A 17,814-nucleotide genomic window follows, 5' to 3' on the forward strand; every position below is an offset into this window, starting at 1 on the left:
ACATCCATCTGTTAGAGATGGTCCAGCTCTGAATTTCCTTCATCAAGGAGGGGGCAGGACTAGTTTAGGGGAAGGGAACCCTTTTGGAGGGAGCGCTGAGGGCCACATTCCCCCAGTGGAAAGCTGGCAGTAGGGGGGGCAGCAATGTGGGGGGACGGACGACCAGACACACCCAGATACTCAGTCATACATGAAAAGCTATTTTTAATGGAAACAGAGACATATATTTAATTTTTAGGAACTCTGCGCAGGTTTTACGTTTCATTATCTCCATATACTTAAATTTGGGGGGGCAGGTTCAGTTAAAGCTCATGAGCACCATTTTCTGGTTCAAAAAGCAGAAACACTGGACAAATGCAAATAGCATCAAGGCCTTATAGCTATTCAAACTTTGAAACGCAATTGCAACCATTGAACTTTCATGTTTGCACTTGCAAGTACATGGACAGTTTTTGCATGTTGGCAAACCTACCTCTCTGCTAAGACATTTCCACCTCTGCCTTGATCACCTTCCAGCAGATCTTCTTGCAGAAGAAGGAGCTGCCACTGGGTACTTTGCATGTTCTCCAAGTCCCTTAATGCCCTAGCTCAGGAGTGGGGAGCCTGGAGCCTTCCAGATGAAGCTGCTCTACAGCTCTCATCAGCCCTAGCAAACATGGCCAATGGCCCAGGGTGATGGGAGCTGTAGCTCAGCAGCATCTGAAGGGCCAAATGCTCTCTGGTGAACAGTTGATGAGAGAGATGCTCCACCCCTCGACTAGATGGCCTTGCCAGATGTGTTAGTGCAGACATGTCCAACTGGTCGATCGTGGGTGTCATCCTGGTCAATGGTGGGATTAGATAAAGTGGGCAAGGAATATTGCCACCTCCCAGCACTGGGTCCCTCCATTGCTGCAGCAGGGAAGGCCAGGCCGGGTGGCAAGTGCAGGGATTGTTGCCCAGCCCAGTTAGCCACCTCCTTCCACACACGCACCTCGCACATGCTCCTTGTTCCTCCAGTGACAATGGGTAGGTCACTGCCAGTTTTTTTATACTGGGAGTAGATCGCAGTCTCTTGGAAGTTGGACATGTCTGTGTTAGTGTATTTGATAGTATTTGGCAATTGCTTTATTTTGCATTGTTAGTCACCTTGAATACCTTGCAGTGGAAAGGTGGGGAATAAGCATGTTAAATACATATAAACCTCCTGGCGTGCCGGAAGGTGTTGAACTGCAACTCCCATCATTCCTGACTATTTGCTGCCCTGGGTGGGGCCGATGGGACTTGTAATCTGAAAACACCTGGAAGATGCTTCAGAATGCTAACCACTATTTTGTGGTGGGCATTGAAGGAGCTGCCACTTTGCATGTTCTCCAAGTCCCTTAATGCCCTAGCTCAGGAGCGGGGAGCCTGTAGCCTTCCAGATGAAGCTGCTCTACAGCTCTCATCAGGTAGATGTGAGCCAGCTGTCTTTTGGAGAAGCCTGCTCAACATTCCGGAACTTTTCACTGAGGAAGCTTTGCTAGGCTTCCTAGAAATGCCACCGTTCCTTGGAGCTCCGATTGCAAGCCACTGCTTTGAAACAGCGTGCTTCAACCTTGGGGCTGCAGGTGCTGTTGGACTGCAACTTCCTGGCTGGGGATGATGGGAGTTGTAGTCCAACCACATCTGAATGGCACCAGGCTGGGGAAAAGTTTATATAAGGAATACAGCTTAGTTCAGTAAAAGCTCAAAGTGGCACAAATGGCAAAACCTAGTGGCATCTGTGTTGGGCACATACTGATCAGTGCATTTCCCTGTCATTTCCACAGCCGCCGTGAAGCTCTGCGTCTCCTTGCGGGTCCCCCAGACCATCCCCATGGACCTGCGGATTGGACAGCGTCTCGCCAAACCTGGCCCTGACACTGCCTTGCTGGCTTTGAAGCAGACGCAGCAGCTGCAACACCAGCTCTTCCTGGCTAGTTTGCACCCCCGACTGGAGTACCAGCAAGTGGAGCAACTCAGCCACCAGCACCTGCGGGTCAATATCCTGCACTTTCTCAGGGTTGGGTGAGGGAAGCAGGTGATGCATACATATACTGCCCCAAAGAGCAGTTAGTCTCCAGTCAGCTTTGCCTCAATTGCCTTCCTGATGCTTCTCATGGGGCTTCTTTGGCAGAAGCGCTCCTTTTGCACTTCGGTAGCAAACATTGTTAGGAAACATTGTTTCACACATATGGACTTCTCCCCTCCAGCCAAAGACTTCCTGTGTTATTGAGCCATGCCCCGACATTGCAGGGGGTTGGACTGGATGACCCTTGAGGGCACCTTCCAGCTCTACAATTCTATGATTCTATGAAAGAACTGTGGTGCTATAGGGGACTCTCCATAATCCCAGGAGAGTCTGATCAAGAGGCCACCAAGTTCTCTAGCCTGCCTCATCTGCTCACTTAGTTCCACAGACAGGCTATATATACCCAAAGCAAATTTTGTACCATCATACGTTGGCAACTGGAGCCCTGTCATCTGGTGGTTGTCTGTGGCCTTCCTTTCCCAAATGATGCAAAGTGGTGGTGGTCATTTTTTGCCATGGATGGAGAAGGTGCCAGCAGTAGCATGTTGGCAAAGCTCAGCTTCTGTGAGGAATGTCAGATGGGAGACAGTCACCCCAGATAGGGTGTGAGGACAGGAAGAGAAGGGGTTAACAAGGCAATGGCAGGTGAGTGGGATGACCTAATTGCATATAGGAACTGGAAGGGAGGGGAGCAATGAAAGGGGGTAGTAGATTGAAAGACAGGAACCTGAAGGGAGTATGGGTCCAGTCACCAGGGGCAGAGTGCATGCTTCAGCTGCAATACCAGGATCAGTCCCTGGTTTTCCAGTTAAAAAAACAAGTAGAAGGAGATCCTGAAGAGCAGGTGCCATTTAGGGTAGAAAGATCCAGACTCAGTGGACACATAGGCCTGTAGGCTGGGTCTGACTTGGACGCAGCTCCTGAAAGTGAGTCGGGTTGGCAGAGGGAAGGACTCTTGGACTCCATCCTTGATATGCTCATCAAACCTTGTCTTCTCTGCGTTTCCAGGTGTCGATGGAGCCACCGCCTCAGGATCCCATGCCTGGGAAGCAGGAACAGGAGCTGCGGCTGCTCTTGAATAAAGACAAAAGCAAACGCAGTAAGAGCCACTCACTTTCTCCTTCCCCCTGACTGGAGTGCCCATGGTTCCTTCCTTGCTGTTCCATAATCTTGTGTCACCTACTCTTATCTACCTGCTATGTGACATGATGTGTCTAGCAATGGCGACTGGCGCCCATTGGACTGGTAGGGCAAGAGGCCGGCAGGCCAAGCACAGGGTGGATCCAGAGCCAGAGCCAATCACGGGCAGAGCCAACTGATTCTCAGCTTGTCATCCCGGCTCAGTTCCACAAGGGGCAAATCAGAGACCAAGGAGGAAGCTGGCAGCCAGTGCTGCCCCCTAGATTGGTCATAAGTAGGAAGGTGGCAACTGGCTGAGGACAAAATGAGGCTTTTGCTGATGCTGCTGTTACATTTATGACCTGCCCTTCACCAGCTGGGGTAGGTTGCAACAATTAAGAAAGTTTAAATGGCTTACAGGAACAGGGTGAGCCCTGAAGACACACATCTCAGGTCTTGAAAGGGTAGGGTGAAGAGGTCTTCAGCATTCACTGAAGAAGCCAGACGTGGGGAGGGAATTCCACAGCTTAGGGGCTACCACGAAAACACGCCCTCTCCCACCTCCCACCCCAAACTTCTTTGGGAGGTGCAACTACCAAGCGGGTCTTCTGGTGAGCTTAACCCCCAGGAGGATCTGTAGGAAAGGAGGCAGAAGCCAGAACAGCAAGAGGGATCTGGCTTCTGGGATAGCCGCGCGCAGCCTCTCCCGGGCAGCAGCATGAATTCTCCCCCTGCCCGGGAGAGACTGCGCACGGCTAAGCAAGAAGCCAGGACAGCAAGCAGCATCGCAGCGCAGCGCTCCCACTTGCTGTCCTGGCTTCTGGGCTGCGCGCAGCTAAGGCTCCCCCAAGAGCCGCACACACGCTACGTGCGGCTCTTTAAATGGAGCGCTGAGCAGAGCCTCCTGCCTGCATTCGCTCCATAAGACACACACACATTTCCCCTTACTTTTTAGGAGGGGAAAAGTGCGCCATAGAGCGAAAAATACGGTACCGTAGTTTTCGCTCCATTACACACATTTTTTTCTCCTAGAAAGTAAGGGGAAATGTCTGTGCATGTTACGGAGCGAATGTTTCCCTCCTCCGTGGTTTCCAGTGGGAGAAGAGCCGCTGAATGGGGAGGAGAGAGGGACAGAGTGCCTGCTTTTTTAAAGGAGCAAAGTGGGAGGGGAGAGGAGCCGCTTACACAAGTGTAAGCGTCTCCTGTCCGGTTGGCTCCTTTAAAGCAAGCAGGCTCTCTGTAGCTCTATCTCTTCTCCCGCTTTGCTGCAAATAGCAGGAAAGATTTTCAGCTCGCTAAGGGGGGGGGGAGGAGGGAGAGAAGCAGAACCTGCTTGCTTTAAAGGAGCATACTGGACAGGAGCCACTTACACTCGTGTAAGCGGCTCCTGTCCGGTAGGCTCCTTTAAAGCAAACAGGCTCTCTTTCCCTCCAGCAAAGTTTTTCAGCTCGCTAAGGGGGGGGGGGGAGAGGAAGGAGAGAAGCAGAGCTTGCTCCACGCGTGCTCCTTGTCCCTTAAGTGCTTTTCCTTCCCTCCCCACTTAAAACGTGGTTACAAAGCACTGATCCACATGGATCCTCAGGATTTTTGCACTGGATCACCCCAAATTCACCATCAGATCACATAGCATGTCCATGGCTACAGTTTGCACCAAAAAAATCACGCACCCACTGTTGCCTGGGGCCGCAGTGGTGCAAAAACATGGTTACAAACATGGATCCACATGGATCCTCAGGATTTTTGCATTGGGCTACCCCAAACTCACCATCAGATCACATGTCTGTGGCCACAGCATGAACCACAAAAATCATACATCTACTGTTTCGTGTAGAATATTTTTTTTCTTGTTTTCCTCCTCTAAAAACTACATGCGTGTTATGGTTGGGTGTGTGTTATCAAGCGAAAAATACGGTAATTCCCTAGTAAGGGTGTCTAGGAGTATCGGTTTAGAGATATAAACGTTCTGGATTTATTGCAGACACAAAGGGGAAAGGGTTTAAATTTGTAAACAAAAATTCATGTATTGAGAATTGTTTGCAATATTTGACTCTAGGTAAACTTGGGAATAATATATGGAGATGTTTTCAATAGCTATCATTTCTTAAATTATTATTATTTCTTCTGTGAAAAGTTCATATTCCCTGTTGTGTATAACTGTAGATATGGCAGTATGTTTAAAAATCATATTATTGAATGTCTGTGTGAAGAAATGGATGCATCAGACAGGGAACAGTTAAGTCATTTGCAAATAATAATGCACAATGGATGCATAACCCTGATTGATATCTTCATAGAGAGACGTCTGATATGCTTTTGAATGAAAACTCAACACACTGTTAATTCAGTAGCAGATACAATTCTAAACACAGGATGCATAACAATAGTATGAATCCAGTTTGCCCACCCCTGCAAAAAAAATAAATCAAATCAACATTCTCTTTTGCAGATAAATGTCCCAAACACGAAATACCAGTAAGTGGTAAGGTGCAAATACTCATAGAAGTAAAAGGAGAGCTTTCACAAATCCTTAACCATATGTGAAAGATGTTATTGTGCTGACAGCAAAACATAAATTCAGTATCTACTGAAACTATAAAGACTCAACAGATTTAAAGCATGAGTATTACATTCACTCTCAGTAGTATCTCATGCCTATGAAGTAAAAAATGGTAAAGGACCCCTGGAGGGTTAAGTCCAGTCAAACTTGACTATGGGGTTGCAGCACTCATCTCGCTTTCAGGCTGAGGGAGCTGGCGTTTGCCTGCAGACATCTTTCCAGGTCATGTGGCCAGCATGACTAAACCATGATGGAAACAAGAGTGCATGAAAATGCCATTTACCTTCCCACCACAGCGGTACCTATTTTTCTACTAGCAGTGGCGTGCTTTCGAACTGCTGGGTTGGCAGAAACTGGGACAGAGCGACAGGAGCTCACCCCATCGTGGGGATTTGAACTGCCGACCTTCTGATTGGCAAGCCCAAGAGGCTCAGTGGTTTAGTGCCTATGAAAGCTAATGGCTCAATCAGGGGTTGGATCCTGACGGTGTTAGTTGCACTTTCCATTGAAACCAATGATTATTCAGACATGACCAACTTTGTTTGGATGCAGCTACTGCTTCTTTAAGTTACCACAGTACTCCTTATTGTTTTCATTGTGACATACCATAAACTGTCAAAAAGAATCACAAGGCAATTCGGAAGGCTTTAACATAATGTTATGTGAGATTTTTTTTTGGGGGGGAGACCCTTAGCACATTGGATGTAGGCTTCTGTCCCCCTCCTCATTTACTTGTGTTGGGATCTAACTGACCCCATTTCCCTTTTCATTAACCCCTTAAATGTAAGCATGCATGGCACACATCCAAAGCAGGGAGAAGTGAAACACCTCAAAAATTAACCCCCTTAAAAATTGAAAGAACTAATGAAATATGAAATTCCTACAGGTGGGTGGGAATTTTAGATCCTTTGTATAATCCGTGGGGTTAAGCTGCAACTACAAATGCAGAGGAAGGTTAAACCAGGAAACGGGGAAATGAAAAATAAGCAAACCGCCCTCCTTTTCCTCCAGTGTTGTTTTTCTCAGACCCTCCTATCGCTAATTCCATCTCTTCCTGTCTGCCTGGCATGCGGGAGTCATGATAAGGCTGCCTGAACATTGCGCTAGATGTCTGCTGCTTCCCCCCACCTTTTTTAACGTATGGATATTGTAACAGAGCAAAAATCCCACAAGAGTTGAGAAACTTGCCTGCTTTGGCAATAGTCGTTTGCTGCCTGCAGTGATGATGTGAGGCAGATATAGCTCCCATCTGTGCTTTGTTACTCCAGCATCACAGAGCTTGCCTAGGAACAGGTGTGGGTGTGTCAGTGCAGTACAAAATTGGAAGAGGCTTCACGGCATGCAAAAATGTTTGCTGGCTGAGTGCCCCCCCCCACCTCCTTTGGCCACTAACAGATGCAGTTTTGTAAGATGCAGGACATTTCCATGTAACCAGCATGTTCCATTGGGCACATTCGTCATTCGTCAGGGATGTAGATGGACCAGTCAAACCTAAGCTTCTTCAGCAAGGTGATAAGGGAGCCGAAAGGGTGAACTTGCTCCCCCAAAATCATCAGTAAGAAAACACTCATTGTGTTTTGAACCAAGTTGCTTCTCAACAGCAGGTATTAAAAACAGTGGGAAGAGTGGTCTCTTCAGCAGTCACCCTTAAGCAACCATTAAGAAAAGCACAGAATTCAGAGGCTCCATAGATCCCTGCACACATGAATTCTCATGCTCCTGGGAAGGGCCATAGCTCAGTGGTAGACTTCATGCTTTGTGTGCAGAAGATCCCAGATTCAATCCCAAACACCTCCAGGTGGGGGGTGGGGTGGGGGAGACAGACATTAGACTTTGTCAGACCTTTGCTGAGCTCTTGGAGAGTACAGGCATTAAATGTGTCACTGGTGGTCACGACAGTGCTATTTGTTTATTTTATAGCAAGAACAGGAGTAATGATTTCCTTTGGGACCACATCACAGGGAAAGGGGAGATTTGACCCTTTCCTCCACAACTTCAATTGCAATGGCAACCCCTCTGTGTACTGCAATTAGTGATAGGGGGAAAGCTTCCATTGGTCCTAAAGGGACCTTTTCCCATTGCCCATTCTGTGTACTGCTGCTCCATGTGGTGAACTATGGGAACTACAGCTTAGAGTAGTAAGTATTCCTTGGTAGTAAGTATTCTAAGGATCAGGACTGGCCCTGCCCACCGTGGCTGGCCTTTGGGCAGTTCTAGACAGGAAGAAGGCCCATAAAAGGCTTCCTGTTTCGACTCGGGAGCTGCCAAAGAAGTAAAGCCTTTGGTTCTGAGTGTGCTGTGTCCTTCTGCCCCTCGGTTTACAGCCCCCGTCTTGATACAAGAGCACAGCGCACATGACGGTGCCCAGCCTTCTCCATCCTGGTCCCTGCCAGCTCTTTCAGACTACAGCTCCCATCATCACTGATCATTGGCCATGCTGGCTACTGCTGATGGGTGTCATAATCCAAAACATCAGAAGAGCACCAGGCTGCGGAGACCTGGCTTAGTCTATGACACATGTTAAACGTGGGAGCACAGGAGAAACGGGTGACCAGAGCTCAGCATCCTGCTAGGCACCTGCTGTTCTCAGCTCAGCCAGCCCCTTCCTGGAGCACTTTGTGTTCCTGCCTGCACTTCCCTCGTGGCATATAGTGGTCCAGGCGATACAAGCAATCATGGGGCAGGCTGATGCGCGATGAAATGGGGTGTGTCACAGTGTGCACTTGAGCAGTGTGGCAGCCCTCCGTGAAGCACAGCAGTGCAAGGAAATAAATAAGCTGTGTAACTCGCCCTCGTTGCCCCGAGACAGGATATCCTATGTCTCAAGCATTCCTGGCAGATGCCTACCCAACTGTGCCATGAAACTGCCCAGCCAAGAGATTCTATAGCTTCCTCCATTTGGTGATTTACTCCATTGCTGGACTACTTTAGCTCACGACTGGTGTGTTCCTGGAATGGCACAATGGCCACTTCCCATGGCTTTCTCCTGTGATGTTCCAGTGAAGAAGGAATCCTGGAATCATGGGATGAGGTAGATCATGGCTCTCAGGTTTGGAGGTTCGGAGCTGCTGCCATGGGTAGTACCCACGTGCTGCACCCATCCCACATGATTCCCAGCTTCCCAAACTGCGTAGGATCAAGACCCAAGAAGAAGCAACCACATCACTCCAGAAATGTGTGAACCAGGCTGAAGAGCAGCCTAGTAGCAGAGAAAACTGCATGGGTTGGGTTCTGGAATCTCCTTGCTAGGCAGGTTTGGGAGCCTACCTGCAGGAATGCTTTAGCCCAGGAGCAGAGAACATGTGGCACTCCAGATTTTGCTGGACTAGAACTCCCATCATCCTTGTCCATGCTTGCTGGGGCTGATGGGAGATGGAGTTGAACAAAATCTGGAGGGCCAAGGATCCACAGTCCCTGCTTTTGATACAGAATATCAGAGTTAACTGGGACAAACTACATGTCCCATTTGATGACTCACATCTTGGTGATTCACCTCCACAGTTGTGCTGCTGGCAAGGTAGGGAGCTAGTGGCATTTCTTAATCTTTAGCCTGGTTGTATCTTCCTGTAAGTCTGACACCAGCTTCTTTACATTCCCGGTAGGTGGAATGAACAATTCGCCCCATGCACTTTCTGGCATCCTTCAAAGGACTGGCCCGTAATTCTCTTTTGAGGGCTGCATTCTCCGGGGGGCAGGGCTGATCTGTCTCTTTCTGCTACCCATCCTCTGCTCCTTGCCACTCACATGAAATTTCACCCAAGGGCCACATGAAGCCCACTCCCTGCTGTAATTCAGTGTAACTGGATGTCGTGCGTTGCCAGTAGTGTGGAAAAGGCCATGAGGGGCAGCACTCCTGTATTTATCCTGTATTTTATTCTGTGAACTGCCTGGAGATCTTATGATGAAGGGTGGTCTATAAATCAAATAAATCAATAAATTAATAAAAATAAGCTGAAGTGAGTGTATAGATGGGGCTGTGAGTTGACCAGCAGGACTATTCAGAAGCAGATGGATGAGTTTGGTGGTTGATCAGGAAAAGAAACTGGTGGATGGCCCTGCCGCAGTAGCCAGCTAATTTAGGTCTCTTGCATTTCTAACATATTTAGGTGGTTCATGTCAGTAGCAACCAGGGGCACCCAATTTCTCATACTGCTGATGGCATTGGTCCCCATATGTTAACCCTTCCTGCCATCTAGCGTCCAGCTCTAGAGCTGCACCTTCCCTGTTTCACGGGTTTCTGTTTTCCCTTCCTTCAAATCACCTGTTGTTTGAAGCTTCTTCTCCCTTAGTCTCAGCCCATGTGATGCACTGCTTAATGGTCCAAGTGAGCTGTGTTGCTCTTGCATTGTAAGTGTGTTCAACCCCACAGATTCTAAATTGGAGAGCAGCTGCATCTCCCACCATTTCCTAGAATACGTCTTCATGCGCATTGTGGTAGCCAAGTATCATCAGGAGAGAAAGCTTCTGAGGTCTGGAGCCTGCACCATTTGAACATTGTAATCTCAAATGTTTTTCAGACCAAGGAGTGACTCAGAAAGTTACACCCAGCTGTTGTTGTTTTCAGATAATAACACTCAAAGCAGCCCTGCAGATCATAGGATCTGCATAAGATCCTGAGATTTTTCAAAATTAGAACAATGGGCTGGCTTGCACCCGTTTCTTCCTGGATAGATACAACTCTCCTTTTTATTTTTATTTATTAAATTTATATACCTGGGGGTCTGGTGTTTGTGTGTGTGCATCATACACAGCATAAATTATAGTAGAGAAAGAAAAATACACATTGTAGAGTTCAATCCTATATGTTGCTACTCAGAAAGAGGTCCCACTGAGTTGGCATAGGGTTGCCGTCATCACATTGTATTAATAAAAAGCGTTTGGTAGTGACAGTATAGGTAGATGAAAGGATACAATATCAATCTGAAATCCCTGTCTTTAGCTGAGGATGGCAGACTTACTCTATTGTAAATGGAATTTCTTATCTAGTGGGGCTGTAATGTTCTTGCACTGATTATTTTTTAAAAAATGTAACTTTACAAAATCCATACATGCCACTCATTTCACAACCACCATTGTGAGCTGGGTCGGTAATGCACCTGTTTTACACATAGAGAACTGAGGCTGAGAGGGTGACCTAGGCAGTCCTTGGCTAGGAGGAATGTGAACCTCAGCCCCTTGGCCCAAGGCCCATCCATAGCACTCTGCTGGGGTGGTTTTATAGTGATTGGAAGCAGCCTACTTTCTGGCTTGCACTCACACCTCTTGGGTCCGCTGAGAGACACCCCTGGGAATTCCTCTCAGTCACTTCCCATGCTGTGTCTGCACTTTGGAGGTGGTGCTGTGCCCCAGAATGGCACAGCACAGTTCTGATACTGGAAACAGCAAGCTGGTTCTTGGGGAGACACAGGAAGGGTGGCCTCATCCGAGTTCTGAGCGTGTTTTCCCTTAAAGCAGTGTTTCTCAAACTTAGGTCCCCAGCTGTTGTTGGACCACAACTGCCATCATCTCTGACCACTGGTCCTGCTAGCCAGTGCTCCCCCCCCCCCCGGTACTCAAGAGTACGCAGTGCCGACACCTCATTTTTGTTGTTAAATTTGTGGCACTTACTGTAACAACTTCACGATGAGTACCAGCACCCATTTTTCTAGAAAACAAGCATTGCTGCTAGCTAGGGATGATGGGAGTTGTAGTCAGCTGGGACCCAAATTTGGAAAACATTGCCTTAAGAACATAAAGAAAAGTCCGACCCTTCTAGTCCAACATTTCATTCTCACAGTATCCAACCCGATGCCTGTAGGAAACCTGCAAGCAATTCTACATAACATAAAAGTGCTCTTAAGGTGCATGTGAGAGTGTGTGCTTTCATCCTGCTCCTTGATCTCTCATAGGGGTTCATAGAGAAGCAGCACAGCTCTTGCTGTGCCTCCCACAAACCTGCACTTCTTTGAGCAGTGATGATCAAAGCAGGGTAGCTCCTGCACACGGCTGGCAACTCTTCTCTCTGATCATTATGATGTGCAAAGTAGGCATCTCTGCAGCTCTAGGTCAGAGTGCCCCCCTTCTGCCCCCAATGCCACACCACCTGGAGCCATGCAATGAACAGTTGAGGGCTGTGAGGATCTTGACCCTTATTCTGCTGGGCCCCACAGCCAATCAGGGAGCAGGGTGGCTTTGCATTTGAGAAAAGGCCAAAGCTTTTGGAGCTTCTTACTTGGGGGGTGGTGGTGGTTCATGGGAGACACGGTGGAAAGTTTTGTGAATGGTGAGGATACGGAGGGGGTGGGATTGTGGTACAAGCTGGGGCCATTCAATGAAGGAGGTTATCAGAAATTGGTTTGGACAAAGCTGCTGCTGAGTGGTGGAGCCCATGCTGTGCAAGGAGAAGATCTCGAGTCCAGTCAATGGCATCTCCAGGTAGAACCAGAATAGGATGGTTCACCTTTGGCCATCCCGATGTGGCTGGACTACAAACTCTCCCTGACCATTGACCATGCTGGCTGGGGCTGATGGGAATTGGAGTCTAACAACATCCAGAGGTGGGCATCCTTGGTATATATACAATACTGTCGTAGGTGGGCCCATTGGTCTGAGTTGAATTAAGATGACTTCCTATGACAAAGAGAAAAAACTTGGTGCGTTGCTAACTTTTGCAACTTACTATCACCACATTATGAGGATTAAAGGGGGGAACTTTTGCCTTCATGTCCTACCAAATGTCTCTTTTGACAAGTGAGAATGGCAAGCTGCTTCTTTTAAAGCACACACTCTTCTTAAGTGAATCCATTCTTTAATTAGTTATTGAAAAGCGTTAGCATGCATTTTGAGTTTAATCAAATTCCCAGTGATTTGCTACCAGTGGGTTGATACAGCTTCAGGGGCTGTGGCTTTTGCTGAAAGGAGCTGAAGCCTAATTCTGATGGGTGGCAGGTGCTCTGAGCTGTGCCTCGGTGGCATCGTCTCATGATGATTTTTTGCTCAACAGGTGCTGTAGCGAGTATGGTTGTGAAGCAGAAGCTGGCCGAGGTCATCCTGAAGAAACAGCAGGCCGCTCTGGAAAGGACCAATGCACCAGTCATTACATACAGGTGATCTGGTTGTAGATGCATATGGGTCAATACATACATGTATGCTGGCTGTGTCCTATGCCAGGTCTCAGTTCTTGTTAAAGCCCAAACCCCAAAGAATGTAAAACAGAAATGGCTTGGCTATTGATCTCCAGCTGGTTGGATTGATTTTATACCCTGGGTTTCACCCTGATTTATCCAGATGTGAGCGCCCTTGATTTACACCATTTTCACACAGAGCATATGCTCATATCATTTTCTGGACCCATACTATGAACATTAAACCTCCATTGGCTAGAATGGACATTCTGGATGAAGAAGACAATCCTGCATGCTCCTGGTCCTTGGGCAAGGCCCACTGAACAAAAGCCACATTCAGGCTCTGTTCTGTGTTTAAGCAGCTTGTGGACAGTGTGTGTTCTACGCCCTTCTTGAGCTGCTCCACCCTGACCTTCCCACGGTTGGGAACCCTGAATTATCAGCGTTCCCAGTCATGAGGAATAATCTTAAAAAATCCCCTTCAGAGCTCCCTGCTCAAGCAGGGAAGTCAGAGGGTAGAGGGTGGGGCTGGTGCACATGCCCATATGCTGCCCCCAACACAAGTTGCTTAAATATAGTGGTTGTGATGCCTTAATAGGGCTGTATTTCCACATAAACATGCATAGGATCCTGCTTCATATCTTGGTTCCGTGTTATTTTTCATGCACTTGGTTTTACATCTCCATAATCCTCCACCTGCTTTCTGTGGGTGTTTGGTGTGCTGGCAAAACTGAGCCAGTTCACACACCCCTGGGATCACGATTAGCCTGTCTGGCATTACACCTCCCACCTCCTGTGCTTTGGCTCTTGGCACACCATTGCCTTGCCTGGGCACATCTCCAGTGACCTCCTTTCACTTCTATTCTTACACCCTGTGACAGAGTAGTTGGCCCATTTACATTACCAGCATTCAGGGTTATGTCACAAAAGAAGTGCTGGCCATATACATGCATACATACCCTGTGAGTGCCTGTCATTTCTCATGCTTCTGGTCAGGAAGGTTCATGTGGAAAAAGGACTTCTGCTCCTTCTGATCTGATCTTGCCCATGGACACCATCAGAAACATCCATCCTATTCCACTCATCCCATATATTTTCTTTTTAAAATGTTTTATTTTTTGGAACGGGGGTACCAGGGTTTATGGGGTGGGTATTGCCTGCTTTTTTGTTTTGTTTTGGGGTGTTCATAGATGTGTTGCCTCTTGCCAGCACCACCAGTTTTTCTTTGGTGAAAGGAGCGTTACATGGTGCCCACAACAGTTGCTTAGTCTGGAGGCACATTTCCAGATGTATCTCCAGACCCAAAAAGAATGGGGGGTTGCTGTGCTAGCTGCTCTCCACATCTGGAAGAAAGAAAACCTGTAGTAGCCCGTCAACCTGATGTCCTCCAGATGTTTTGGATTACAACGCCATCAGTTCCAGCCAGCATGGCCAGTGGTCACAGATGATGGGAGTTGTAGTCCAGCAACATCTAGAAGCCACCAGGTTGGAGAAGGCTGCTCTGCCGGTGGGTGGGTGGCAGGACTCAAGGGGCAGACGTACTTAAGTTTTATGCATGCTAGTGCAGGAGCAATCCTCTTGAACTCAGTGGGCTTTCATCCTGAGTCCAGCTGCAAAGATCCCTGTAGTGCTTTTTCTAAGTGCTCAAAGTCAGCCTTAGCAACAGTCCTGTAAGACAGACCAGTATTCTCATCTCCTTGTTGCAAGTGAAGGGCTGAGGCTGAGAGATAGTGGCTAAGCTTGAAGAAGCACTGTTGTTTGGAAGTGAGTTTAAAGTGGTGTGATAGAAGTACCGTTGCTGATGTCATCCACACAAATCTCTTTTCCCCACTTCCTTCTCCAGTCAAACATGTTTGACAGGTTTTCAGAATGCATTGCCCAAACCTGCAAGACCTGTTTACCCTCCAAACCGATAAAGTCATGTCAGCCAAGTTTTTCACAAGAGCATGATGTCATAACTAGAAAGAACGCTGAAAAATTCTGCATAATTTAATTTGGTCTTCCATTCTGTAGTGCTCCGTGACGTTGCGTCTAAAGCTTTTAAGTCAGAGAGAATGTGTGGAAGGTTTTGGTTTGGGATGATAGAAGTATGGGAATTGAGTCAAAGGTCGCTGACCTATGTCCCAAGTAGGTCTAATAAATCTGAGGCACTGATGACATGGAGAGCCCTAAACCACCCAGCTTTCACATCTCAAATAGAATGTCATTCGTTTGCACAGAAGTATGAAAGTGTAAGCCAGCCTTAGCCAACATAGTGCCCATCAGTCCCTGCCAGTGCTGGCTGGGGATGATGGGAGTTGAAGTCCAAATAGACTGGAATGTGCCAAGTTGGTGAAGGCTGTTGTAAGTCATTGGGAATAAGACCCGTTTTGACTGTCACTTCCCATGCAATGACGTTGGAGATAGGAAGGAAGAGTGCTGTGTCTGAAGTGTCCTTTCTTGGCTGCAAGAGTGACATTAGCTGCTCCTGGATGGATGAACTTTGCAAGGGGACACACACACACACACACACACACACACACACACACGACCCAAGCTCAGTGGTAGAGAAAACACTTTGTATGCAAAAGGTGATACCTCAATCCCCAGCATCTCCGGCTCTGAGGGGTATAAATACTTTAGAAGTAAATGTGCAATACCAGATTTGACACAGCAACTGTCTGTCTCCAGCCATAGTTCACAGCTGAGGTGAGATTTGAAGTGCAGACTTCCTCCCTGGTTGCTCATTCCCTTAACCACAATGTGGCTCAGGTCAAACCAAGTCAGCAGCAAAGCTCTCTCTTCTCCTCCATGCAGATCTTTGGAACCGATGGAACATGAAGGCCCATCCAACCCTGCCCTCCCCAGTTTCTTCCCTCCTGTCTCCAACAGCTCCAGAGACTCCCCAGAGCACTTTCCACTGAGGAAAACAGGTGAGGAGGAAGAGCAGTGTCAGAGAGCATTTTTGTGGGGTTTGCCAGGTGAACCAGGGAGGGGCAAGGAGGACAGGGCTGCCAGCCTTGGTCTGATCTGCAGAAACCTGGTTTTCCCGACCTGGAGAGGAATGTGATCAACGGCTTATCTGTGAGACACATGGCTGCTGGGTTAATCATTCAATCATTCATATTTTTGTCTGCTGCTTTTCCACACACACAAACAGATTATGCTCAAAGTGGCTTACAAAGAAGAAAACAGGGCTGTACAAAAACAATGTCATAATTAGGGAGACTCAAGGGTAACAGGCAGGAAGCATTAGAGAAATTCTAGCTGCATTGGAAGTATAGAACAATCGGGGGAAAGCCTGGAAGATGTGTGTGTGCACCAGCAACTTTTCATGCAGTCTCATGCAGGCTAGCTTCAGAGGGGGAGATGAGGAGCAGGGCCTCGCCACCACCTCTGCTGAGAGGGCAGATCCTTTGGCCTCCTCACCCCTTCAGTCTAGTAGTAATGATAAGGGTGATGACAGTAAGAACTGTAGAGATAGACGGGACCCCAAGGGTCATCTAGTTCAGCCCCTGCAATGCAGGAATCTCAACTAAAGCATCCATGGAAGATGACCATCCAATGTGAGATGAGATGAGAAATGGGATTGTGCTGTGTGCAGATGTTGCCTATCACCATTATTCATTCAATTCCACCTTATGGCATACATTTGGATTCTCTGCCTCAGGGACTAGCAGAGGTCCTGAGTTTTGGGCTGGCCTTGGTTCCACCAGCCCTGCATCTTCCCCATTGTGGAGTTGGGGAGGTTCTCATCCCCATCGCTTGTGCTGAGCCTGCCTTGCCAGAGCAAAGACTCACTGGGCAGTGCATTTCCTGACCTCCAGCTGTCAAATATGGTGGTTCTCACTTTCTTTCCTGAATTTGCTACAGCGTCTGAACCCAACCTGAAGTTGCGCTACAAGACAAAGAAGGCTGGCGAGCGGCGCAAAAACCCACTGACGCGCAAGGAGAGTGCACCCCCTTCCTTGAAGAGGCGCCCGGCAGAAGCCATTGGTAAGAGTCTTGCTATGGAGCATCCATTGCCATGAGGATGCTCCGGGGTTCCAAGGATTTCCTGGTTCAGAGGATTAACTGTCTTTGTTGGGAATGCAGCAGGACCATAGTTTGTGACGCAGCTGAGCTAAGAATGTGCTTACTTGTGAGGAAGCCCACATTCAGTCAGCTGAGATGAGCCCATTTGAAACAGAGGAGCTTGTTCACCCCAAGCTTAGCTTCCCCCTTTGTTTCAGTGCCAGTGAATATGGGAGCTCCTGATACTTCCACTGTGTGTAGCTGATGGGTCACAAGCTATTCAGGCTTGCCTTACAACAGTCCAGTGTGGTTGTGGTCAGAGTTATCCAGTATGCACAAATAACGAGTGTGGATCCTGGTGTTGCTCATAAGGGAGAAGTATCAAATTTATTATTATTTATTAAATTTAATTATTATTTATTGGAGTTATTCCCTGCCCCTTTCGTCCAAGGATCACAGGGTGCTTTACGATATGACAACACAAAAGTATACAACATAGTAGCAAGCAAAAACAATAACCCCCACAACACAGTTATTTTTATTTATTAAATGAAAAGCTCAGCGGAACCCGAAAGATGGCAAAAGTGCCCCCCCATAAGAAAATAATCCTGTAAGGCAGGGGGGAACCTAAAGAAAAAAACACCCCAAGGAGGACTGAGCTATGAGATACTGTTGGGGTTTGGGCGCAAACCTGGGAATCTGGGACAGAATGAAGTATTCTGGGAAAAGAAATGGCTTATAAGATGGAAAGGTTGTGTACTTCATGCGGCTGGGTAGAGGTATCACATATCATGTGCATCTGTTTGGACGGGGGAATGAAACTTCCTGAATTTATACTGTTCTGGTTAAAACAATTTTACTTGTTTGATAATTGTAACTCTTCCACATTTTTATAATTGCATACCATATTGTCATAACCCACCCTGGGACGGTATGATAAAAGGTGAGTAAGAAATCTTAAAAATAAACAAAATAGAACCTGCTTAACTTCATGGTGAACCTGCATGATT

General features: G+C 47.6%; 3 protein-coding genes across 10 annotated transcripts in view; 2 read left to right on the forward strand and 1 right to left on the reverse strand.

Moving 5' to 3' along the window:
• LOC310699149 (histone H2B 5-like) overlaps positions 1 to 17,814 on the forward strand; it is a 960,349-nt gene that overhangs the window by 167,799 nt on the left and 774,736 nt on the right. The gene's annotated exons all lie outside the window — the stretch shown is intronic.
• Positions 1 to 17,814, forward strand: part of HDAC7 (histone deacetylase 7) — a 181,337-nt gene that overhangs the window by 128,829 nt on the left and 34,694 nt on the right. For 7 of the 8 annotated variants that reach the window (XR_014521736.1, XM_083486438.1, XM_083486440.1 and 4 more), the window contains 5 exons: positions 1,791 to 1,999; positions 3,041 to 3,131; positions 12,691 to 12,793; positions 15,608 to 15,723; positions 16,664 to 16,786. Coding sequence is in view for 7 of the 8 variants with exons in the window: in XM_083486438.1 (XP_083342564.1) it covers positions 1,791 to 1,999; positions 3,041 to 3,131; positions 12,691 to 12,793; positions 15,608 to 15,723; positions 16,664 to 16,786 (642 nt within the window). In the remaining variant the exon portion in view is untranslated. Of the gene's footprint in view, positions 1 to 1,790; positions 2,000 to 3,040; positions 3,132 to 12,690; positions 12,794 to 14,857; positions 14,919 to 15,435; positions 15,500 to 15,607; positions 15,724 to 16,663; positions 16,787 to 17,814 lie in introns of those variants that run through there. The other variant, XM_083486442.1, reaches the window with a different exon arrangement.
• Positions 1 to 17,814, reverse strand: part of LOC310699144 (twist-related protein 2-like) — an 82,914-nt gene that overhangs the window by 53 nt on the left and 65,047 nt on the right. The window lies entirely within an intron of this gene.

Source organism: Podarcis liolepis, assembly GCF_965112155.1.
Source record: "Podarcis liolepis genome assembly, chromosome: 2".
NCBI classification, from domain to species: domain Eukaryota; kingdom Metazoa; phylum Chordata; class Lepidosauria; order Squamata; family Lacertidae; genus Podarcis; species Podarcis liolepis.